The sequence below is a fragment of the Verruconis gallopava genome, assembly GCF_000836295.1.
Source record: "Verruconis gallopava strain CBS 43764 unplaced genomic scaffold supercont1.19, whole genome shotgun sequence".
Classification (NCBI taxonomy): Eukaryota; Fungi; Ascomycota; class Dothideomycetes; order Venturiales; family Sympoventuriaceae; genus Verruconis; species Verruconis gallopava.
The window spans coordinates 81,181-105,079 of record NW_015622155.1 but is presented as its reverse complement, the minus strand read 5'-3'; the positions used below and the strand labels follow the sequence as shown (position 1 = coordinate 105,079).

The following is a 23,899-nucleotide window of genomic DNA, read 5'->3' as shown; positions in this document are numbered from 1 at the left end:
AGCATGCCACAGCTACTCATCCGATCAAAATGACAGGAGAAGCTAGTCGTGTTTCGCTCATGTTTCCCTCCCGTAGTAATCCTAAGGCACTCCCATCATCCACCGTTGTTGCCGTTTTCTTCCGCAGACAGCGAGTCGGCAAGCGTAAGAACCTCTTCACCTTTGACTGTCCGAGCATCCCGTAATTAAAGGTCTTTTTGTACTTCCTCTTCTCTACGCTGCGATCAAAGCACTTTATTTACTCTTTCTCCTGGCAGAGAGCCTGCACAAATCAGCACAATGGGTATGAACGCAGCAAGATCTGGGAGTTGCGCACAGAAACGACATTCTCACATGACTGTACTGGACTTAGTATTCTTTCGTTTTTCCTGGGCTTGCAAGGTACAATTTTGCGATCTCGCGACGAAGTCCCTTCCCCCTTCTCCAACGTCTTCTCGGTGCTTATCAATTTCATCTTATCATGCGACCATTCTGTCTTCAACTCTGCCCTGCCCGTGTTCGAAGCGTCTCCTTTTCATAACGAATCATTTTGTCGCATAGGGAAGGCAATTTCCTCCATGGCCGCTTGAGAACCTGGGGGATCATAGGTTGTTGGCCGAGATGCCATGTCTTTCTCTATCCTGACGTGGTACAAACCACGCATAATACGCATCTTCGTTTTAGTACTCTCCAGTGCAGTCTTGATGGTTATCTTGAGAGCGAACTGATCTGGGCCGTCTCGAGGCAGTCTCTTGTCACGTCCACAGAGCCAGAACCAAAAGCTATAAGATAAAAGCTCAGGTTTGCCTTTATGAATGACGTACTCCTGAAGCTCACCCAGAGGTGTGGTCAATTGTGGCCAAGTCTCATACAGCCATTTTCGTCTTAGACCTCCGGTTTGCTCATCAAATGCATGAACCGGAGAGCCAAGAAGGCCAGGAAACATTATACCGACCAATTGGGGGGGCTTAGCTCTGTTGGTTCTAGACACGCGCCTTCTGTTCACCTCTACAGCGGAACTTGGATGCAATAATGCATTTGTCGGCTGAAGTCTATGCGGTGCTGTCTCTCTAATGAATGCGTCTGAGCATTCGTTTACTTCATGTTCTGGTCCGAATATGAAGTTATACTCAATTGTTCCCGTTGAAAAAATGGACATCCGACAATTGGCTTCGTTTCTCGCTTCAATCTCAGCTGTGCATTTTAACATCCGATCATCGAGATGTTCTTCAGCCGCCGTCAGAGGTGTTTCACTCGTCGTGTTTCCGTCTGCATTGCCCGTAAGATTAGTAGTCACTCTCGTCTTAGCCTCAAGAGCAGGGTGCGGTGAAATGTCCCTGTAGAAATTCAGGCATGATTTTGAATCAAAATATACAAAAGGGAAAACAGCATCTGAATATTTCGCTCCTCAAAAGCTAGCACTGTCTGTTCTTGAATTTTGAATTGTAGGTTTAAATTTGGCGAGCCTTGTCTGATCTGACTTGAACGAGGAGGTGCTTGGGAGCTAGAAGGCGGTAGAAATTCACAACGTTGCACAAAGGTAGTCTTGAATTCCAAAGTGGAATGCTCGTTCCTCTTTTGTGGAATATCGCACCCACTATACGACGTGGATCCATAGATTTGCTCGCGCTGCTGACGAGAAAGCTCGTAAAGTGCTCTAAGAACTACTTTACTTCCAGCTTGTGTCCGGCGGCTGCATCCGCAGGTTCCCAGATCGTGAAACTGCGCTTCGCGCCTCTGAAGCACCCAGGAATGCTCATTTTTCTTTTTCTTTTGCCTTTCTGTGGTAATTTCAACGACGTCCAACCCATTGATTCTGAGAGAAGGTGTTGTGAGAGAAGGATAATTCATGTTTCCGCTGCGTATTGTTTGCCACTCATATATGCTTCGCAAGCTCTATTAATGTCAAAGATTCGTAAGAATGCACTAAAATTTATGCGGCTAATTTATAAACAACTTTGGTGTTTGCGTTCCCTTCGTTGAAAGAATGAAGGTGCTAAGGTAGAGAACAACTAAGATACCAGAACGTCCCCATAGGCCTCAGTGCTAGGACCGCGACCGTCCACTTCGTCTTTTTTTACTTGAGCTGATTAAGGCGTTTTAAACTGCTCAAGATGAATTTAGAAATCAAGAAACAGCTAGCATTGGTTTTGACTCCGGCTAGGCAAGATTGGAACGGTGCGAAATTGAAGTGCCAAGCATGGAGCTCTGCGAATGATAACACCAAATGCCAGGTATGGTAAATCCACGATGACCGTGAGGGCGAAATTCTATTATTAAGCAACCCTAAATACTTGACCTGCATTCATTCCACAATAATACAGATACGCTAAAATAGCATCGGAGCGTTTCAACTCGCTTGACTTTTGCAGCGACGAAATTGTCCAACTTATTTCTAATCATTGCACGATTAGAGGATAAAACGTAATTCAAGCGAGATCTCAGAAGATCACAAAGGAGACGGTACCTAGCTCTATCCGGCTTTATGCAGCGTTTAAGAGGCTTCGCAGTTACATATCCGCCCCTGGGGTGCTTGTGAAAATCTGTTCTCCTAGGACCTCCATTGTAAATCGTACATGTATCGACCGACAGAGACACAAGGAAATCTTCTAGTCTGAGCCTCGTAATTTAATGTCGACCTGTATCTGAATCTGAAGAGCCGCTTTATGAATCAGCACCAGCAAGTGCGCTTGATGTTGATACGTACTCAAAGTTATGCTGAGCGTGATCAAATCTCCCGTTTCGTCGAACTTTACCCTGACCACCATTTTCTGTGAGTAAACACACAATGGACAACAACCTCGACCTGCTTCCCAGTGCGCTCTTCTCACCGTCGAAGGCTGCTCAGCAGCGAGCACAAGCGCAAGATTGGCACCATGTCGATACCTGGCTTGCATCTAAATACCAAGGACGCAGTGTCCCGCAATTCGAGCGAAATGAAGAAACGCTGAAAGCGTGCCTTGCCATAGTTGCTGCAAATGAGAAAGCGGATGAAGAGCGCGATCTTTTGCTCAGCATTCAAAAGGAAGCGTTGGCAGAGCTGAAAAGCCAGGAAAACACGGAAAATGACTCCACGAGCAGTGCTGCGATCCTGAACTTGCTGTCAAATTCATTGACGGCAAAAGGCAAGGCTAGTCTTGAGGCTCTTGCGGCAGCGGCTGTGACGCTCGATGCCCCATCTGCAGAACCTATGTGCATAGCAAAGACAATCATCACGCAAACTCAAACTTCCCAAGCGCTTTCCCAGACCCTGCTTCGCGTAAACTCGTTACAACGTCGCCTAGAGAACGAGCTCATCGCCCTGCGTTCTCAGCTCGCAGAGCTTCGGTCTCCTGCGTTTCAAGCGCCCTTGAATTTGCAAAGGCAAACGCTAGAGTGGAATAGGAATACAAAACAGTTGCGAACCAAGATTGGGGAGTACAATGAACGACTGAGCACGCTCGAAGGCAAAGACAGCGGTTTGATCGAGGACGTTGTCCGTCGTGAAAAAGGCGTTATAGAGTTGACTGAGAGAGTTAAGGATTTGGAGGCTCAAGTTGAAGCATTTAAAGGGCTACCCCGAGATAAGGATGCGGCAAGACAGGTCGTGGAGAAGGCGAGCAAGGAGCTTGCCGCGTTGCAAAGGCAGAGGGACAAGATGTTTGAAGAGCTCATTGAAAAGGGTTGAAATATATGTTGGCGAGTCTTTGTCTGCCAGTGTCGATGTAGACCCGCTCCGCGTTCCAAACTGATGTGGTGGTCTGGCTTCCTTACGGTAAAGCGTCAAATTACGTTGCGGTATGCGACACTCCGTATAATCCAATCAGGGGATTGCAAAATCATACCCAGAGAAATGCTGTATCGAACAAAAAAGAAAGCAAAGGTATCGACAATAATGGTGTGACTTTCCCATCTTTGCCCGCGTCTAGTAAACCGATAGATCGACGTCAGCACCAAGTGACCGAAAAAGTTGCTCCCAACTTCTGATCAAGCGGTCTCTGAACTCGATTCGGTTCGAACTTGCGTTTTAAAGCCTAAGTGCGAGAGACGGCCTCGATTTCGCCTCGACATGGTGACTGCTCAAGTTGGACGCTTACACTTAGCACCAGCTAGCTTTGTGTATGTCGTGGGTTGCCAACCGAGGTGCGCACCACCCGCTCCGAACGTGAACGTATTTAGCATCTTTTTTCAATATCTCCTCGATATGAATAAAAAGGCGAATGCGACAAGGCCTAAGCGGAAAAAGCAGACATTGCGGGCGAAAAAGTCATCATGGTTTCCAAGACGATATTAGCCATTACATTTACTGTTCGTATGAATTCAATACGACGACCTATCTCTCACATTGCATATTCATACAGGCAGACAGAGCTGTCCTCAATTTCAAGCCTCCGTCACTTTAAGTCCGCGTCTACGCAGGGCATCTCTAACTCTGCCCATTGCGACTCTCTTCCTCCGCCTTGCTTCAACCATCTCTCGAACAAACTCTTGTTTCGCGTCGATCTCTACAAAGCCGTTCGCATCACTCTCACCTTCACTATCGCTCTCTTCAGGCACAGCAAACGAGCTTGTTTTCTTCCCAGGAGTCTTCTTGGGCGACGGCGTTGAGAAGATCCCAGACCTCCTCAGTCTGGCCGTGCTCCCGTTCATGCTAGTACGCGGACTGTAGCGCGAACTGGCGCCAAGTAGACCAAGCTTCTTCATTTGTGCCTCCAAGACGTCGAGATCCGTACCCTTCTCCTCCGCCCACAAAGTCATCTTCCTAACCGTCTTTTCAACAGCCTCCACAGTAGGAACCTGCCCGCCAGCACCCTTTCCAGAGCTCACGAGTTTGACTTTAAGCATACTGACCGCCTCTTCGGCTTCAACCAGAAGTTTCAAAAACCTGGCCATGTCCTGCTTGACCTCGCGCTGCTTTGACTCCATAACCTTGTCCAGAGGAGCCTTCCGTCGCTGATCCAATTTTTCCGTGTCTTTAGCTTGCACCAAAAAGTGTTTCACTTCCTTCAACTTGTTCTTTACCCTCACGAGCTCACGCCGCATTGCGAAAAGTTCCGCAATCAGTTCTTCCTTGTCTTCGATGCGCTCGCCGTCCAGTTCGTCATTAAGTTGTCGTTCAATCGCCATCAGTTCATCAATCTCAGCAAGGCACCACCCTTCATCTTCGTCAGGATTCTCAATATCCTCCTTGGTTCTGCCGTTGTCGGGCATCAAGCTGTTATGTCCTTCTACGAACTCGGTAAGAGCGCGTGCGTTCAGTCCTAAAGCATCGATCATAGAGTTTATGTCACGGAAGAGATTTTCAATTTGAGATGAGATCTTCCCTTCGCCTTTAGGACCAACATAATCCTGATGGGTGATGTATTTGGCAAGTCTTAAAGTCGGTTGGATGGGAGACTCCAAGATGACTCGGTTTCTCTCGGCCTCCTTATCTTGTAAGCTTGCAGGTGTAACTACAGCTGGTTGGGCGGGCTGTTGAGGTGGAGGTATCGATGACGTGACTGGCGGTCGGACGCTTGAAGGCCGAGATGAAGGTCTTGAGAAAGGCCTACCTGCTGGTGTAGATGCTGAGCGGACTGGTGAAGGTGATCGTGGCATGTCTCGAACAGCCGGAATGGGCGGTGCAAACATTTGTGGTGCCTTAGGGAAGCCAGCAGGTGTTGTCGATGACTTGCTATCAAAAAGTGGCGCAGGCGACTGTGTGCTGTATTGCTGTTGAGTCTGGAGCGGCGGACTGGGTGCTTTGGGTGGTGGTGCTTCTTGGGATGTCGAAGCTCCAGGCATAAAATCGTAGAAACCTTTCTTAACCTTGATGGTTGATGGATCGGGAGGAAGTGGAATGTCATCGACCGCCTCTCCTTCTTCCAAAAGATCATCGTCGTCAGAAGCTGGCATCTCGACAGCTTCTGCTTCGCTGCCCGCAAGAGGACCACTGTCATCAGAGCCATCTTTGGAGCCTTTAAATGATGTTTTACCTTCACTTGAGGGTGCCGTAGTTGTCGACGGCGACGGTGCTGGTTTCGAGGTGACTTGCGGCGGTTCGGGGTCGGGCTTGAGAGACGCTGGTGTGGCCGATGGTTTGCCGAATGAAAAAGTGTTGTTCGGCGTCGACGTGCTATCTGAACCAAAGATTGAGGGCTTCGGCTTGTCCTCTTCTTTCTTTACCATTGATGGAAGACCAAAAATGCTCTTTTTCTCCTCGTTTGGTGATTCTTTCTTCACTATTGACGGCAGGCCAAAAATGCTCTTCTTCTCCTCGCCCTGGGGCTCTTTCTTTATTGGAGGTGTGGCAGTTTTTTCACGCTCTTTCTGAGCGTCATTCAAGGCAGCGCCAAAATCAGCACCAAAAAGACCATGGGGTCGTGATTCCGGTTTCTTCTTCTCTTCCTCTGCGTCTGACTTGTCATCAACATTGCCAGGCTTAAACGTAGTCCCGAGTTTGAAGCCTCCAGGGGGCAGACCGAGAATTCCAGAGGTTGATTTCTCATCCTTAGGAGTCGGTGCTTTGTCACTATCATCCATCATATCTGATTCGCGCGACTCAGCAGGCGTTAAAGTAGGCTTGTTAAAGACACTGTCAGGCTGAGAAGGCGTGCCAAAAACAGATTTACCGCCAAGTGTGGAGCCGCCTGCGCTTGTGTCAACACTGACGGTAGAGCCGAAGCTGGGCTGTGAGCTCATACCAAAGCTTGCGGTTGGCGTGCTACCTGTTGTTGTACCACTTGTTGCGAACACGGACTGACCTGACTTTCCCTGTTGGGCAAATGGGGATTGATTCGATGCGAGAGCACCGAATGGAGACGAGGTGCTACCACTGCTAGCGAAGGTGCTGAAAGGCGATGCAGCAGGTGGTTTAGAATTAGCTACACTGTTTCCCAATGCTCCAAACGGTGAGGCAGAGCTTTTACCTGCGTTGGTAGCAAACGGTGACGCACTGTTCGCCGCTGCACCAAACGCTGATGTCGAACCGAAAGTGGGCTTACCAACTCCCATGCTCGACTGACCAAAGGCTGGCTTGGCGGCAGTAATTCCTCCTCCGCCCCAAATCGACTGCTTGTTGCCCATCTGTGAAGTGCCTCCAAATGTCGGCGTGGCACTCGCGCTTCCAAAAGAGGACTGACCGAACGCAGGCAGAGCAGGTTTTGCAAACCCTGCACCAAACGCTGGTGGAGCGGGGGTAGCCATGGAAGCCCCAAAGACATTAGTCGCCGGTGTTTGCGGTGAAGTGATCTGCGCCGCTGGTAAAGTCGCAGTCATGTCTGGACATGGCTGATTGTTGCGTAGAGCATCGTTGTAGACAATCCAAGATGCAACAAGAACACCCTCGTTGTTCAGTAGCATCAGAGCAGGTAGTGGGAATGGCGATTCGTCCATTTCATCCCCGGGTATTGGTTGCAGAACTTTGTCAGTACTGCTAAGGTCCAAGGCCATGCCGATTGGGGTGGTGTCTTCAGCATCCAAGACACTCATTGGGATAGACAGCCGGCTGGAATCGTTTGCGAAGGCAGTGACAGTATACGTACCAGTGACGGGGCTTTCACTAGTTAGCGGTGCAGTTGCATTCGTGAACATTGCTGTTTCTGAAGAAACGACTGATGATAATATGAGCCAGTCCTTGATGTTATACCAGTTGCGTAGGCGGGCGACGTAGTACGTTAATGGAACACGATTCATGCCAAAATTACCGACGGGCTCAATAGCGGGTTTGCGGTAAACGAAATTTGATCGCTCCTTGTCCGTCTGTACATGACATATTATTGACTCTGGAGCGCGGTCCGGGTCATCTGAATTATTGGGCGTGTAGCAAATTAGCCATTCTTCGTTGGCTAGCCAGACAAGGGATGATACATGACATGGAGATGGCAATTCAGGAGGCGCGGGAACTGATGCTTTGACAGCACCGGTCTGATCCAGCTGGAAACAATTGCCGTCGGCCATACCGGCTGTAAGCTGTCTTCCGCGATTGCTCCAAGACACCGCAGCAACGCCTTCCTTTAACGAGGGCGAGCCCGCGCTGTTCTTTGTGAATTGCCTTGTCTTCAAATCGGCAATGAGGAGTTTGCCATCTGTGAGTATGACAGCAACCAAATGGGCAAATTCTAATGCCGGGTTAGGGACGAGCGCCCTTATGGAAGTCTGGTTGGTGGATAGTTGAAACGCGGGCTCCTTTTTGTCCTGAAGGATTGATTGCGTCTCGTACACACCTAGTCCTCCTCCTTCTTGGGCACATATCACCAAGAACGCACCGTCGGCTGTAAAGGCGACTTGCGAAAGTTTTGGCACCGGGATCTCCATGGCTGGCTGGAAGTCCCTGACATCTTGTCCGTCTTCATTTGTGAAGGCATCGCGGACTGCCTTAGTTCTGGCGAGCACAAGCGAATTGGGACCCGCTGCTGCCAAAAGACCTTGCTTTGACGATATACTGAGGAGGGATGATGTGGATGACGGCAGATCGTTCAGTGGCCAGGGTTGACGGAGGAGCTTGACCTTCTTCTCGCCATTGAGGGCTTTGAAATTTAGAGTCTGCGTTAGGGTGAGAATTCGTCTTTGTACGTGCGGAAGATAGGAGTACATACCTCGACGACAATCTCTTGTATCTCGTCGCCCAGAGCAGTTCGCGCATTGGCTCCAGGCACGGCGGACGCAGAAGCAAAACTCATGGCCATCCTGGCTCTGAAGTAGGCGCGCCCAAACTCTTTGATGTGAGCTTCAGTAGTAGCCTCAGAGGCGTAAGGCGAGTCTAGCGAGCGACGCCCCTCAACATGGAGGGAATGAGTCGATAAGGGCCGTGGCGGGCTGTCGATGAGCGACGACTTGGAGCGCGAGTGACGGACCTGCCTGTGAGTGGGACTGATGCCTTCGGAGAACAGAGTAAGACTTTTGCGGAGAATGATTCCTCAAAGAGCAAGTGTCTTTGACTGAAGCTCCCGGCCAATGCAGGAAGCCAAAGTCAAGTCACGGTTCCTTCGATTGCTGCGTTGCCAAAAGAGACGATGGATATTTTGCTGTTACATCTTGGGCTAGGCGCGTGTATGGTCGTGCAACGTCCGTGCGTTGATGTGAGAGACGAGGAGCTGTCTCTTGTCTCTACACAAGGCTGCCGGCACTGACGCAGCTTTGTTCCGTCTACACCTCCTGCCTTGCCACGCCTTCTCGCCGCTACCATCTACAACAACTAGCTGCGCCTTGAAGAACATAGGCAGAGACGTTCACTCTCTTGCGTTGGAACCCTCATAGCTCCAGGCCAAGACCGACGGGCGAGTGCAAACGTCGCAGACACCCCAACATGGGCGGCTTCGACTTCAGCAACTACAACAGGAATGTGGCTCTCCACGCTCGTGGAGTGCCCCTGCCAAAGGCTACTAGCACTGGCACAACCATTGTTGGGTGTCTATACGACGGGGGGGTCGTGATAGCAGCCGACACTCGTGCCACCAGTGGACCGATCGTTGCAGACAAGGTATGCTTAAAGCCAACCCACTGTAATCCGCTGCGTAATCACATCAGTCACTGACGCGAACGTTTCGACAGAATTGCGAAAAGCTACACTACATCGCCCCACAAATATGGTGCGCTGGTGCTGGCACAGCTGCTGACACCGAGTTCACCACAGCTCTCATCTCCTCCAACATTGAACTCCATGCGCTGTCCACAGGGCGCAAGCCGCGCGTTGTTACGGTCATGACCATGCTCAAGCAGCACCTCTTCCGATATCAGGGTCACATAGGCGCCTACCTCGTCGTTGCTGGTTGCGACCCCACAGGCTCGCATCTCTTCACCGTCCACGCCCACGGTTCCACGGACAAGCTGCCCTACGTGACCATGGGCTCCGGCAGTCTGGCCGCGATGGCCATGTTTGAGACGATGTGGAAGCCAGAATTGACCAAGGATGAGGCCGTCAAGCTGTGCTCGGAGGCCATTCTGGCCGGTATCTTTAACGATCTAGGTTCTGGCAGCAACGTGGACGTGTGCGTGATCACGCCGGAGAAGGCGACGCTCATGAGGAACTACATCAAGCCGAACGAGAGGGAGAAGAAGTTGCGGGACTACAGGTTCCCCAAAGGTACGACGGCGGTGCTGAATGAGAAGGTGATCACCAAGGATGAGCTGAGCAAGTTTGTGACGGTGCACGAGCTGAAGGACGACGACATCCCCGCGGAGGCCGAGAAGATGGACGTGGACCCATCAGGCGGTGGGTTTGGAAAGTAAGACAGCGAAACTTTGTTGGCGTTGAAACGTTCAAAAGCGGCGAGCACGTTGGGGCGTCACGGGAACAAAGGATGTACAATCGACATTGCGTTAGAAAGAAAAGGCAAGGCACGTCCGGATTGCTGTTCGGACTAGATGGATGTGTAACCATATTACCGCAGCAAGAAATCACACAGGAGCAGCGATTGCTCGTTCACCCAGCGCCCATGATGCCACCTACCACCATTTCCCACGCTTCAGCGCAAGCTGAGATGCGACGTTTCCTCGACCTACTCTGCTCCCGTTGCCCTTCCGTCCCACGCTTTCCTGAACCGATCCGTCCGGCTGGCCCGCAATAGCCCAAACTGCATCCGTCTGGCTTTTGAACCCTCATTCGTTAGATTTTTTTTTCTTAAAAAAAAAAAAAAAAAAAAAGAAAGGGGCATCTAGGTGCCTCTGTCATAAGTAACCATGCTCAAACATGGCCCACATACACGAAAATTCATATACATGCAAATATGTCATTCATGCACATGTGTATGTTAAAAAGCGTCTAAGCCGCCCATAGCACGCCCGCAAGCACCTGAACGCCTCGCACAAGAGGACCGCGAAAACGAACTGATGCGTTATGCCGAGCGCCGATCTGGACCGCCGTGTGAAGGGCCTACGCCAAGGGCATGAGAGCTGTCGTATCCAGGTCACAGGATTTCAAGAATACCACAAGGGGAGAGTGAAACCAGAACAAGACCGTGGAACACGATTTGCTTTGTTAAGTGTACAATTGCTTTCTCAATTCGCTAAAGCTACACCAGTCAAGAGCGCTGGGGCCGCGATATCCGCCTTTTCAGGTCACCTCGCGGCGAGCTCAGAGCGCTGGTTCATGAAGTATATACGCTGCAATCCTCGACAAGCGTCAGACGACGTAGGGGAGGAGCAATGGCATGATGATGAGCAAAAACACCCCTTGCTGCACCGACCGACTTGCAATGAAGAAGAAAATAATACGTTGGAGGAAGGGATATTTTTGACGGCACATGAAACGACGGGGGAATATACGATATGCTTGCAGGGGGATATATTACAATGTCATCGTTTTTTTTCTCTCGGTTTGAACGCAACGTTTCAAATTTATCCCAGCATGGATTTTATAGCAGGATCATTCCAGCGCCAAAGAAGCTCGCCACGAACACGGAGACAGCGACGCCGAAGTAAGCAGTCTCGACGCGTGGAACCGTGAGGCCGCTGGCAGCACCTGCCGACTTGGTCGAGGAAGCGCCAGGGGAAGCAGTGACGGTGTTGGTGCCAGCAGTGCCGGCTGCCTGAATCAGAGAGTTGCACGTTCCAGAAGCGGAGACGGCGCTCTTGATCTTGGCGGCGCCGTTGAAGTCGCAAGCGCTAGCGGCATTGCCCTGGGACTTGTAGTACTGGTTGAAAGCAAACGACAGCTGCTCGGTGGCGTTACACACGGAGTAGGCGCCGTAGGTGCCGTTGGTAGCGTCGGCGGCAATGCCGGCACAGCTGTTGCCATACCCGCACACTGTACCGAAGAGCTGGCCATACTCATCCTCACTGGTTGAGCTGGAAACGGCGCAAGACAGCGAGTTGTACATGCAGCTGCAAAGTTCGGGGTTGACGACAGGTGGCAGAGGAGATGCGGCGGCTTCCCAGACTCCAGAGGAGACTGCCGGGCAGGCAGCTGGCGAATTGGTTGGCGTGTAGGAGGCCATGTTGACACCGGTGGGTGAAATCTGGGCCATCTGGCTGGAGTACGCGGTGAAGTCCGGGAGCAGGCTGGGCTCAGCGCTGCCGGACTCGACCTGGACCAGACCTGTGGACATTGTTAGACTAGATTCAATCCTGGAAATTGAACAAAAAAAAAACGAGGCACCCTGCTTACCATAGTCGTTCGCCTCCTGGAAATACATGTAAACAATGCCGCCGGAGAACACGGGCGTCATCTGGTCACCGAACAGAGCCTGGACCTCAGTGAAGACTCGTGGCTGGACAGTGTTGCAACCGTACTCGGCGAAGAAGGACGGGACGGAGTAAGTGGAGAACTCCTTGACGCGCTGGTCGTAGCCGGATTCCGTGAAGGACGAGTTGCCGCACCACGAATAGATGTTGTAGCCCCAGAAGTCAATGGCGTCGTCCTGGTTGCCGCAGTTGAAGTAGTCTGCCATGTTCACACGGATGGAAGCGTCGTCGTTGGTAGCATAACCAACGTACATTTGACGATAGCCCTTGGCCTTGATGTACGCCTTGCAGTCACGCACGGCAGCCTTTACGAATGCGGAGGCATCTGTGTTTGTGTTGTTGTTCGACACTTCGTTTCCGGCGAAGAATCCAATCACGTTGTTGTATGGAGCAAACATATCAATGACGCTGGTGTAGCGGGCGTAGAGCTCGTCGTTCCACGAGGGGCTGTCACGGTTGATGGACAGACCTGGCTGCGAAAGATCGGCGATCACGTAGATGCCGGCGTCTTGGAGGAGCTGCATGCATGTCGTGTGGTCCTTGGTGGGATCGACAGCATACACGCGGATTGTGTTTGTATTGAGCTGCTTCAGCAAAGGCACGTCGACCTTGCAGCGTTCAGCGTCAGCGAGAGGATCGGTGTACGCGTTGGTAGAGGACGACGTCGTCGAAGAGTTAGTGCTGTAGTCCTCTGCTAATGGTCAGTCATCAGCCTTGAGAAAATGGCGCACAAAGCACTCACGCTGGTAAGCAACGCCTTGGATGAAGAACTGGGTGCCGTTGGTCTTGTAGAAGAACTTGGATCCTTTGATGACGATAGGATCAACGTCGGCCAGAGCGGCGCGGGAAAAAAACGCCGCGGCGGCGGCGATTGCAGTCCAGGTCCGCATGATTCCTTGGACAAAGAGTCGATAAGATAGCAATTCGAATCAACGACCCTGGAAGATTATGCCGTCGTGCAAAGTCGTACGCGTGCTCGTATGGAGCGTGTGCTGGAGTATTAAGCTTCGGAAAATAGGGGCTTGCTCGTGCGGGTTTGCACAAGCACCGGGTCGAGCGAGCGTCAGAATTAAGATGGAGATAAACAAAGAAATACGAGGACGCAAAAGAATGTCACGAAGAAAGCCCGCAAGCACTTCTCAAAACCCGCAGAACCCGATTGTACACAGAACAATGGCCAAGACGGAGACCAGGAATTTGTTGTTTCGCAAGGGAAGGGGGGGGGAAGAGAAGAGGTGGGTGCGGTGTGGAGATATGATGAAGCCGGTGGATCAGTCGATAGGCGCGCTGAGAACGCTTCGCTCAACCAGGTTAGAGATGTCTCTAGCCGAGCTGATACAGGGCGCGTCTGGGGGTCCGTTATTTTTATTTCCTTTCTGGCAACCAACTTCGGTAACGCTAGTGCTTTGGACTGCTCCTTTCGATCGACCGTGCCGCGATGCGACTGGCCAATTTCCCGCTCTTCGCTGTACACCCTCCACTGGATCGCTCAGCCAGCTCACGATCTGAAGTTGAACTTGACGCTGAGCACACTGTAGAACTTGCAATGCTGCTCCAAACGAACAATGCACAGTACTTACACCATTCTGCACGCTGAATTCTATACGCGGAATGACTACTCTGCATAGGCCCGTGACTTTTGTAATGGCACGTTAAGCGACTCGTCAACGCTCCTGACCGAGGGAGCAGGCCAAACCAATGCGGCAAGACAAGTCGTTTTGTTGTAACAGACTAGCCTCGACAGTCGTGTTGCAACAGTCATTGTTATCGCCGTAGGGGCATGATGTAACCGCGAACCTGTCGCAGCTGGATGGGTGAAACAATTGTGAGTTAAAGAACAACATGCCATCGCCAGTCACGAGCTGTCGCAGAACGGAAGATGGCCACTCCGACAGAGGCATCCCATCAGCCATGACAAGTGAGCCATGTACTGTGGTAGACAGCTGACCGCGAGATGCATCTTCCCTGAGGTAAAGTGGGCGGAATTCGCGCTGTCCTGTCGCGAGGGAACCTCATGCGTGACGTGGGATTGCGATGCGCGCTGCCAGCGTAAGGAAAGGCCGGCTGTGCAGTTGATCCCCCATACAGCACCGCACTTGTTCGAACGGGCTCAATCAGGAAAGCAGGTCACGGCACGCACAGCGTCCGTCAGCAGCTGTGCGCGTCCATTTCCTGGTTTCTGAAAAAGTCCGGTTTGAGATGAGCGGACGCAGAAACCCTCCTGTCGAGCGCAATTGCCAACTAGGTTCTGCAATCGCCACGCTCCATGATCCAAGTGGCGTTGTCCAGCATGAATAGCGTTTTGATTGGGCTTGGGGGCCTGGTGGAGAAGATCTACAGTGTCCTTGTAGCAAGAACGGTCAAGACTTCGGCACGAGGGGCTGGCACAAGCTTGACCCTCGTGCGCTGTCCGTTCGAGAGCGACCGAACTGCACACAGCACCTCCCGTTTGTGCGCCGAATGACTGGTTGGCAAACAAGCTCCGCTGCTTGTCGTGCTGCTAGACCGAGAGTCCACTGGCACCCGTCCTGACTGGACAGTTCTTGGACGCACTGTAAGCAGTGTTGTCCACCGCACGGTTTTGGGGTTAGAGCGGCTCGCACGTTTGATCCGCTCAGGCAGTTCCATGCCCTGGCCCGACTGAGGGTACCCATGGCGCACGGCTGCCTTATAACTACAATGACCAACGAAATGCAAAAAGACGCCGGTGAGGTGCTTTGGGAGGATCTCGATCTTGGACGGATACGAATCTGGGAACAAGCAGAGGACGAAGTTCAAAGCGTTGGGAACGCACCAAGGCATTCTAGCGCGCAGCTCCGGGGGAGGTCAAGACACGAATCAAGCGGGAATACGAATCCAGTCAAAGTGCGGATTCGTGCTGTGCCCAAAAGTGCGACAGCTAGCAAAGGAGCCAAAGAGCAAGCAAGGAACAAGCAGGCGTGACCGCAGTGTTGCACACAACATCATTGTTACTGGCTTGGGAGTTCTTATGCAATAGTGAACGCATGGCAAGAGGTGGTGAAGTGTGGCGCATGCACCATCGCCTTGACCAGACGCAGGCGCTCGTTCGCTGAGGCGTACGTGGCTCGCAGGGTGGTTGGTCGGATTGGCAAAGTCATGACGATAGAAGTACGCATGAACACAAGGCTAGCGGCCGGTTGTGCATGAAAGCCTGGCAGCGCGATTCGATAGTTAGATTGAGTGCATGAGCCATAAACAGAAGCAGCAGCACTGGGACGCATCCGCGTTTCGTGCATTCGTGCGTGCCGAATTTCACGCTTTTTGTTTTGGCTACCAGCACATGGCACTAGCCAATGCTTGAAAGCGACGGAGAAGAAGGATGGCGAGACAGGTAGACAGACGGACGTGTTGGCGGCGGCGAAGACGAGCGAAAGCAGTGGAGCATTCCGGCGATCGCGGATGGAGCCTTCTCTGGCCTTGTGGCACACAGAGGCCGAAGGAGCAGATGTGGATCGGCGGAACGTGCCCAATATTATTAGATACGTTTTGGAACAAGGTGATGGCGTGTCCTTCCCGTCCGCCACCCGGCGAAGCCAAAAAAAAAAGTCGCTTCCACGAGCCAAGCACAGCGAACAGAGAGAAGAGACGAGCAGGGACAGCCAATCTTTCCGGGCCACAGAACAGGCGGCCCATAATTGATCAGCGGGGGGGTAAGACGTAGTCCAGACGGGGTGTCAGGGGCGGAGATGAGCAGGAAGAAAGGTTTCTACGGAGAACAATGGGCGCGGGAGCATAGGCGGCGCGTTCTGCATGCAGCGACAATGGAGCGGAAACAGAGGGAAAAGGGAGCAGGCGAGGAGCGAGGAGGAGGAGGAGGAGGAGGAGGACGGCGACGAGGAGACTTGAAGGCGACGGCTTGGTCAGGAAGAGCACAGGGGGCTGGTTGCTCGTCGCGCAGGCGGAAGTTTTCGCTGGCTCTCTTTTCGTTCGTTCCCTCCTCATGCGTCTTCGTCTCTTCACTGTTCTGGCAAAGGAGGAGCCAAAGAAGCACAGTCGACAAGGTGAACGACACACAAGTGGGTCGATAAACGGGGCGGGCGCCGCGCGGGCAGGGGGGGCGTGAGCGGCGGACTGTGGCACGGGTTGTGGCCGGACGACGGGTTCGAGCAGCAGGAATGGAGGTTTGCTCGCATGCACGCAAGTCCAGCCCGCACCGGACGAGACCGCAGCGGCCGGGAGTCGAGGACCAGCACGCTCGGAACTCGAGCGCCAGCAAGACGGGTCATAAATGAGAGGAAAGACATCCTGGCCGCGAGCGAGCGGCGCCCCTGTCGGCCTGGCAGGACAAGCGCGCACAGCAATTTGCACGCCGGCCGAATCAAACGCCGGTGGCTGCCAGCACGCCCTGCGCGGGAGCGATTCACGCCGCGGCGCCCTGTCGCCGAGCGTGTCGGGGGCTGGCACGCCCCTTTCTTTCCACGCCCGTTCTAGCGCGCTCGCGCTGGCTCCGAGCTGTGCGCGTCCCTCGCAGGCCCGCCGCGAGCACTCGAGTCGCCCCCCGTCCAAGGCCTGCTTGCTCCTGCGCGCCCGGCAAGCAACCTCGCAACCAAGCAAGCAAGAACGCAAGCAGGCTTTCTCGACACCACACACGCTCTCTTTCTCTCTCTCTCTCCCTCTCCCTCTCGCTCTCCCTCTCCCTCCCTTCCTCTGTATCACGCACCTCGGCCTGCCTTCGCTGAACCCCTCTCTCGTTGTCGCCCTCCACTTGTCCATCTGCGAGCAGTGGACGTGGTGTGCGTCTAGTTACCGCGCCAACTCGAGCGGCACTGGCCCGTCAGGAGAGCCGTCGCGTCCACCACTAGCAGCCCCCCAAAACGTCAACCGCCCAGCTTCGTTCTCCACCTGCCTCAGTACAACAAATTCCTCTCCCCCCCCCCAAGCTTCGAGCCACCTTCCAACCTTTTCCCCGACCGATTGTCCTCTCGCACCGATCCAACTGCCTCACCTTCGCTTTCTTCACCTGGTGCAACACCACCTTCGGCACCCTACCTTTTCCTTTTTTTTTTTTTAATATCAAACCTTAATTCGTGATCCCGGTATCCGTCCGCTCGCTCCTTCGCTTGTACCCAACCCCCCTCGACGATACAGCACGTCACCAACACGATCTACACATTGCGCGCGAACCGTCCGTTCACTTGCTCCGGCCTCGACTTGCAGCAGCGTGCAATCGAGCCTGCTTTCCTCCACGCGCGCATAATACTTCGGTACGACTCTTGTGCTCTGGGAATGGTCCACTTGTAGAAGTGAGTGCCCCTGCCCTCCTGTCCGCCTCGCATTTGCTTCCTCGCCCGTTTCAGACGGCCTCGCGCCTGCAATCTCCGCAACCACCCGTCGCAACGCGTATGTTTCCATGATTGCAACTGCTTGCTGACGCGCCCTCGTTCTCTTCAGCTTCAACTTGTATTTTTCACAACATGTCGGGCCACCAGCAGGGCGGTCAGTACGATAATTCCTACGGCCATGACGGCCAGGGATATTATCAGGACGACCAAGGTTACTACGACCATAACCAACATTACGATCATAATGGTCAGGACGGCTACTATGATGATCAACAGTACGTCACCCACTCGCTCTGTCCATCTCACACTCGTACATACCGATGTTGACCTTTCTTTCTAATTCAGGGGCTACTACAATAACGACCATCAGGGCGGCTACGCCCAAGATGGCTACTACGATCAGCAAGGGTATCACGGCGATGAGTACTACGACAACCAGTACTATGATCAGGGTTATGGCCAACAAGGCTATGCCCAGGGTGGTCGTCGAGGACCTTCCGAAGAAGAGTCGGAGACCTTCAGCGACTTCACTATGAGGTCGGATATTCACCGTGCCGCTGACATGGACTACTACGGCCGCGGCGACGAGAGATACAACAGCTACGGAGAAGGACAGCGTGGCTACAGACCCCCCTCGTCCCAAATCTCGTACGGCAATCGCTCGTCAGGTGCCTCGACGCCAATCTACGGACCCGGCTACGATGCTCTTCCTGCAGGGCAACGCTCCAGAGAACCGTATCCGGCTTGGACCGTTGATGCGCAGGTTCCCATCACCAAGGAAGAGATTGAGGAGATCTTCATGGAACTGCGCGCCAAGTTTGGCTTCCAGGGCGACAACGTGCGCAACATGTACGACCACCTGATGACCCAACTCGACTCACGGGCCTCGCGTATGACGCCCAACCAGGCCCTGCTCACGCTTCACGCTGACTACATCGGTGGTGAAAACGCTAACTATCGGAGGTGGTATTTTGCTGCTCATCTCGATCTTGACGACGCCGTTGGCTTCGCCAACATGAAGCTCGGCAAGGCCGACAGGCGGACCCGCAAAGCCCGTCGCGCGGCGAAGAAGGCAGCGGCGCAAAATCCTCAGAACGAAGAGCAGACCCTGGAGGCGCTGGAGGGCGATAACAGCTTGGAGGCTGCAGAGTATCGCTGGAAGACCCGAATGAACCGCATGTCTCAAGCGGAGCGTGTCAGACAGATTGCTCTGTACCTGCTCTGCTGGGGTGAAGCAAACCAAGTTCGCTTCGTGCCCGAATGTCTCTGCTTCATCTTCAAGTGTGCCGACGACTGGCTCAACTCGCCGGCGTCGCAAAACGTGCAGGAAGTAGAGGAGTTCACGTATCTCAACAATGTCATCACTCCTCTTTACCAGTACATTCGAGACCAGGGCTACGAGATCCAGGACGGCAAGTACATGCGTCGCGAAAAGGATCACGCCAAGATCATCGGCTATGACGATATCAATCAACTCTTCTGGTACCCTGAGGGCATAGAGCGAATCGTGCTGGAAGACAAGACACGCATCGTCGACCTGCCCCCGTCTGAGCGTTACATGCGTCTGAAGGACGTCGTCTGGAAGAAGGTATTCTTCAAGACGTACAAGGAAACTCGCTCCTGGTTCCATGCGCTGGTCAATTTCAACCGCATCTGGGTCATCCACGTCACTGTGTTCTGGTTCTATGTCTCCTACAATTCGCCTACCATCTACACCAAGAACTACCAGCAGGAGTTGAACCAGAAGCCGAACGCTCCCGCCCAATGGTCCGCTGTGGCTCTTGGTGGAGCCATCTCTTGTCTGATCATGATCGCCGCGACTTGTGCGGAATGGGCCTACGTTCCGCGAAGATGGACTGGAGCCCAGCACCTGCGTGGTCGACTGTTCTTCCTGATTGGCATGTTTGTGTTGAACATTGCTCCCTCGGCCTACATCTTCGGGTACAAGCAGACCGGCTCCATTGCTTTGGCACTCGGCATCGTCCAGTTCTTCATCGCCCTCGGCACGTTCTTCTTCTTCTCCATTCAGCCCCTTGGCGGCCTGTTTGGCAGCTATCTCAACAAGAAGAAGTCGAGGCAGTACGTTGCTAGTCAGACTTTCACCGCAAGCTGGCCACATCTGAAGGGCAACGACATGTGGATGTCGTACGGCCTGTGGGTGCTCGTCTTCGCAACGAAGCTTGTCGAGTCGTACTTCTTCCTGATTCTCTCAGTCAAGGACCCCATTCGTATCCTGTCGATGATGAGGATGAGAAACTGTGTCGGCGATAAGATTCTGGGCACGACTCTCTGCACATACCAGGCTCAGATTCTCCTCGGTCTCATGATCTTCACGGATTTGATCCTCTTCTTCCTGGATACTTACCTGTGGTACATTTTGTACAACACGGTCTTTTCAATTGCCCGATCTTTCTACCTCGGTGTTTCAATCTGGACCCCTTGGAGAAACATCTTCTCACGGTTGCCGAAACGTATCTACTCCAAGGTTCTTGCGACGACCGATATGGAGATCAAGTACAAGCCCAAGGTGCTCATCTCTCAAATTTGGAACGCTATCGTCATTTCCATGTACCGAGAGCACCTTCTGGCCATCGACCATGTTCAAAAGCTTTTGTACCATCAGGTTCCGTCCGAGCAGGAAGGGAAGCGTACGCTGCGCGCTCCAACTTTCTTCGTTTCTCAGGAGGATCACTCTTTCAAAACGGAGTTCTTCCCAGCGCAGAGCGAGGCTGAGCGCCGCATCTCCTTCTTCGCCCAGTCCTTGTCCACGCCTATTCCAGAGCCGCTGCCGGTTGACAACATGCCCACTTTCACGGTGTTGATTCCACACTACGGTGAGAAGATTCTGCACTCCTTACGTGAAATCATTCGTGAGGATGAGCCCTACTCACGTGTCACCCTTCTTGAGTATCTGAAACAGCTCCACCCGCATGAATGGGACTGCTTTGTGAAGGATACCAAGATACTGGCTGACGAGACCTCTCAATTCAACGGCGATTACGAGAAGAGCGAGAAAGAGACTACCAAGAGCAAGAACGACGACCTACCGTTCTACTGCATTGGTTTCAAGTCCGCGGCTCCGGAGTACACGCTCCGAACTCGTATCTGGGCCTCGCTCCGCTCTCAGACTCTGTACCGCACCGTCTCCGGTTTCATGAACTACAGCCGCGCCATCAAACTTCTGTACCGCGTTGAGAACCCGGAGGTCGTTCAGATGTTTGGTGGTAACTCGGACAAGCTGGAACGTGAGTTGGAGCGCATGGCTCGGCGAAAGTTCAAGATCATCGTCTCTATGCAGCGTTATGCCAAGTTCTCCAAGGAAGAGCGTGAAAATACAGAGTTCTTGCTCCGTGCCTACCCGGATCTCCAGATTGCTTACCTCGACGAGGAGCCTCCTCTCAACGAGGGTGAGGATCCTCGCATCTACTCCGCTCTGATCGACGGTCACTCTGAGATCATGGAGAACGGTATGCGTCGTCCCAAGTTCCGAGTCCAGCTGTCAGGTAACCCTATTCTTGGTGATGGCAAGTCGGACAACCAGAATCACGCGATCATCTTCTATCGTGGCGAGTACATTCAGCTCATCGACGCCAACCAGGACAATTACCTCGAGGAGTGCTTGAAGATCCGATCTGTGTTGGCCGAGTTCGAGGAGATGACCACGGAGAACGTATCTCCATACACGCCCGGCCTCGCGCCTCCGGAGAAGTCTCCCGTGGCCATTCTTGGTGCTCGTGAATACATTTTCTCTGAGAATATCGGTATCCTTGGTGACGTCGCTGCGGGCAAGGAACAAACGTTCGGCACGTTGTTCGCTCGTACTTTGGCACAAATCGGTGGCAAGCTCCACTACGGTCATCCTGATTTCCTCAACGGCATCTTCATGTGCACGCGAGGTGGTGTGTCCAAGGCTCAGAAGGGTCTTCATCTTAACGAGGATATCTACGCTGGTATGAACGCCCTTCTGCGCGGAGGTCGAATCAAGCACTGCGAATACTTCCAGTGTGGTAAGGGTCGTGACCTTGGCTTTGGCTCTATCCTCAACTTCACAACCAAGATCGGCACTGGTATGGGTGAGCAGATGCTTTCCCGCGAGTACTACTACTTGGGCACTCAACTTCCACTGGATCGGTTCCTGTCATTCTACTATGCCCATCCTGGTTTCCACATCAACAACCTGTTCATCATCCTTTCGGTGCAGTTGTTCATGTTCTGTCTGATCAACCTCGGCGCCCTCAGTCACGAGACGATCATTTGCCACTACAACAAGAACGTACCGATCACCGACCCGCTCAAGCCAACTGGATGTGCAAACTTGGTGCCCGTCCAGGACTGGGTTAAGCGTTGCGTCTTGTCCATCTTCATCGTCTTCTTCATGTCGTTCATTCCGCTTGTCGTCCAAGAGTTGACCGAGCGTGGCTTTTGGCGTGCCGCTACCCGTCTGGCCAAACAGTTCTCATCCTTCTCTCCGTTCTTCGAGGTCTTTGTCTGCCAGATCTACGCAAACTCTCTCCATGCGGACCTGTCCTTTGGTGGCGCTCGATATATCGGTACCGGTCGTGGCTTCGCCACTGCACGTATTCCATTCGGCATCCTCTACTCTCGCTTCGCTGGTCCTTCCATCTACATGGGCGCTCGTCTCCTCATGATGCTCTTGTTTGCGACCACGACAATCTGGGGCGTATGGTTGATCTATTTCTGGGCCTCCCTGATCGCGTTGATGATCTGTCCATTCTTGTTCAACCCGCATCAATTCGCATGGAACGACTTCTTCATCGACTACCGAGAGTATCTCCGCTGGCTGTCGCGTGGCAACACACGCTCCCACTCTGCCTCGTGGATCGGCTTCTGTCGCCTCTCCCGAACCCGCATCACTGGCTTCAAGAGGAAGGCACTTGGCGATCCGTCCAGCAAATTGTCTGGCGACGTCCCTCGCGCTCATTTTACCAACATCTTCTTCAGCGAAATCGTCGGCCCGCTTGTGCTCGTTGCCGTAACTCTAATTCCATACCTCTTCATTAATGCGCAGCGCGGTGTGATCTCCAGTAACGAGGGCAACGCGGACAAGGTGATTGCTCCCACAAACTCACTGCTCCGTGTTGGCATCATTGCGCTTGCTCCCGTCGCTGTCAATGCCGGCGTTGCAGGTGCCTTTTTCGGCATGGCTTGCTGTATGGGTCCTGTCCTGAGCATGTGCTGCAAGAAGTTCGGTGCAGTGCTTGCCGCTATTGCTCATGCCGTCTCCGTCATCATGCTCTTTGCCTTCTTCGAAGTCATGTTCTTTCTCGAAGCCTGGTCCTTCCCGAAGGCAATTCTCGGCATGGTCACCGTGTTGGCCATTCAGCGCTTTGTCTACAAACTCATCATTGCCCTGGCGCTCACGCGTGAGTTCAAAGCTGATTCGGCTAACATTGCGTGGTGGACTGGTAAATGGTACTCTCTTGGTTGGCACACACTCTCCCAGCCTGGTCGCGAGTTCCTCTGCAAAATTACTGAGCTGGGCTACTTCGCCGGTGACTTCGTCCTCGGTCACTTTATCCTCTTCATGATGCTGCCTGTGCTCTGTATTCCGATGATTGACAAGATTCATTCTGTCATGCTCTTCTGGCTACGTCCCAGGTTTGTTTTCACCCCCCCTTTTTTTCATGCGGAAGAGACTCCTCGTGCTAATACCTCGTCACAGTCGTCAAATCCGTCCACCTATCTATTCGCTCAAGCAATCCCGTCTTCGCAAGCGACGTGTCATCCGCTACTCTATCCTCTACTTTGCTTTGTTTGTCCTGTTCCTTGTCCTCATCGTTGCGCCGCTCGTAGCCGGCAAGTACCTGACCTTCAGCAACATCCCAGACAATCTTGCTCAACCGACCGGTCTCAACCGCAACGATACAATCTCTTCTGAGACTGGCACAGGTGCAGCTGCCGCTGCTACCTCTACCTCCGGCGCCAAGAGGATGATGTACGTCAGAAACGTCCCTGTTTGGCAATGAACGTCTAGATCTTTTCGGTGAAGGAGATGAGATTTGCTAGAATGTGAATATTGCACCTCTGTATCTTTTGTACAACAAGACATCATGATGTATGCATGCATGGCCTGCACTCGGAAGCGCAGTCTAAATCCTCGCGATCAGTGGCGTAAGACTAAACAACGTCGGCTTGGGGAGGTTTCTGTTTTTTCCTTTGGTGTGTTTTTCTTGGGCGAAGGTGGAGGGGTTGAAGGCGTTCTTTGTTATTTTCTCTTCATTTTACAAAGACGAAAAATCTTTCTTTGAATCAAAGCAAAGGATACTAGTATAGAAGTAATGAATTGCGAGTACACGGAATGCCTAAGATGAGCACTTGAATGATGCAAGTCTCAGCTTTCATGCATGCAGTAATTTGACATTTGGCTTAGAACAAGAAACTAGGCAAAATGCACGAATGGTCAGCCTTTTGCGCGGTACGTCGTTCAACACGGTGAGATTAAAATCACGTGCTCA

General features: G+C 52.7%; 5 protein-coding genes across 6 annotated transcripts; 3 read left to right on the top strand and 2 right to left on the bottom strand.

Annotated features, from left to right (window-relative positions):
* Positions 1 to 2,767: 2,767 nt before the first annotated feature.
* PV09_05836 (uncharacterized protein) lies at positions 2,768 to 3,858 on the top strand (the record flags this gene model as incomplete). Its single annotated transcript, XM_016359394.1, has 1 exon — positions 2,768 to 3,858. The coding sequence occupies one exon, from the start codon at positions 2,768 to 2,770 to the stop codon at positions 3,644 to 3,646; it is 879 nt and encodes a 292-aa protein (XP_016212643.1). The 3' UTR covers positions 3,647 to 3,858.
* Positions 3,859 to 4,235: 377 nt separating this feature from the next.
* On the bottom strand, positions 4,236 to 8,950 carry PV09_05835. Of its 2 annotated transcripts, XM_016359393.1 has the most exons (3): positions 8,535 to 8,950; positions 6,642 to 8,481; positions 4,236 to 6,587 (listed from the first exon to the last, which is right to left on the bottom strand). In XM_016359393.1, exons 1-3 carry the CDS (start codon positions 8,622 to 8,624, stop codon positions 4,342 to 4,344), a joined length of 4,176 nt encoding a protein of 1,391 aa, XP_016212642.1. In that variant the 5' UTR covers positions 8,625 to 8,950; the 3' UTR covers positions 4,236 to 4,341. The 2 variants fall into 2 exon arrangements, with proteins under 2 accessions (XP_016212642.1, XP_016212641.1); XM_016359392.1 differs by having other exon boundaries at positions 4,236 to 8,481.
* Positions 8,951 to 9,038: 88 nt separating this feature from the next.
* On the top strand, positions 9,039 to 10,571 carry PV09_05834 (uncharacterized protein). Its single transcript, XM_016359391.1, has 2 exons — positions 9,039 to 9,418; positions 9,490 to 10,571. The coding sequence occupies exons 1-2, from the start codon at positions 9,245 to 9,247 to the stop codon at positions 10,165 to 10,167; spliced, it is 852 nt and encodes a 283-aa protein (XP_016212640.1). The 5' UTR covers positions 9,039 to 9,244; the 3' UTR covers positions 10,168 to 10,571.
* Positions 10,572 to 10,895: 324 nt separating this feature from the next.
* Positions 10,896 to 13,468, bottom strand: PV09_05833 (uncharacterized protein). The gene is made up of 3 exons (XM_016359390.1): positions 12,863 to 13,468; positions 12,044 to 12,811; positions 10,896 to 11,974 (listed from the first exon to the last, which is right to left on the bottom strand). Exons 1-3 carry the CDS (start codon positions 13,008 to 13,010, stop codon positions 11,292 to 11,294), a joined length of 1,599 nt encoding a protein of 532 aa, XP_016212639.1. The 5' UTR covers positions 13,011 to 13,468; the 3' UTR covers positions 10,896 to 11,291.
* A 3,206-nt stretch (positions 13,469 to 16,674) lies between these two features.
* PV09_05832 (1,3-beta-glucan synthase component FKS1) lies at positions 16,675 to 23,872 on the top strand. Its single transcript, XM_016359389.1, has 4 exons — positions 16,675 to 17,384; positions 17,533 to 17,698; positions 17,769 to 23,042; positions 23,107 to 23,872. The coding sequence occupies exons 2-4, from the start codon at positions 17,556 to 17,558 to the stop codon at positions 23,408 to 23,410; spliced, it is 5,721 nt and encodes a 1,906-aa protein (XP_016212638.1). The 5' UTR covers positions 16,675 to 17,384; positions 17,533 to 17,555; the 3' UTR covers positions 23,411 to 23,872.
* The last annotated feature ends 27 nt before the right edge of the window (positions 23,873 to 23,899 follow it).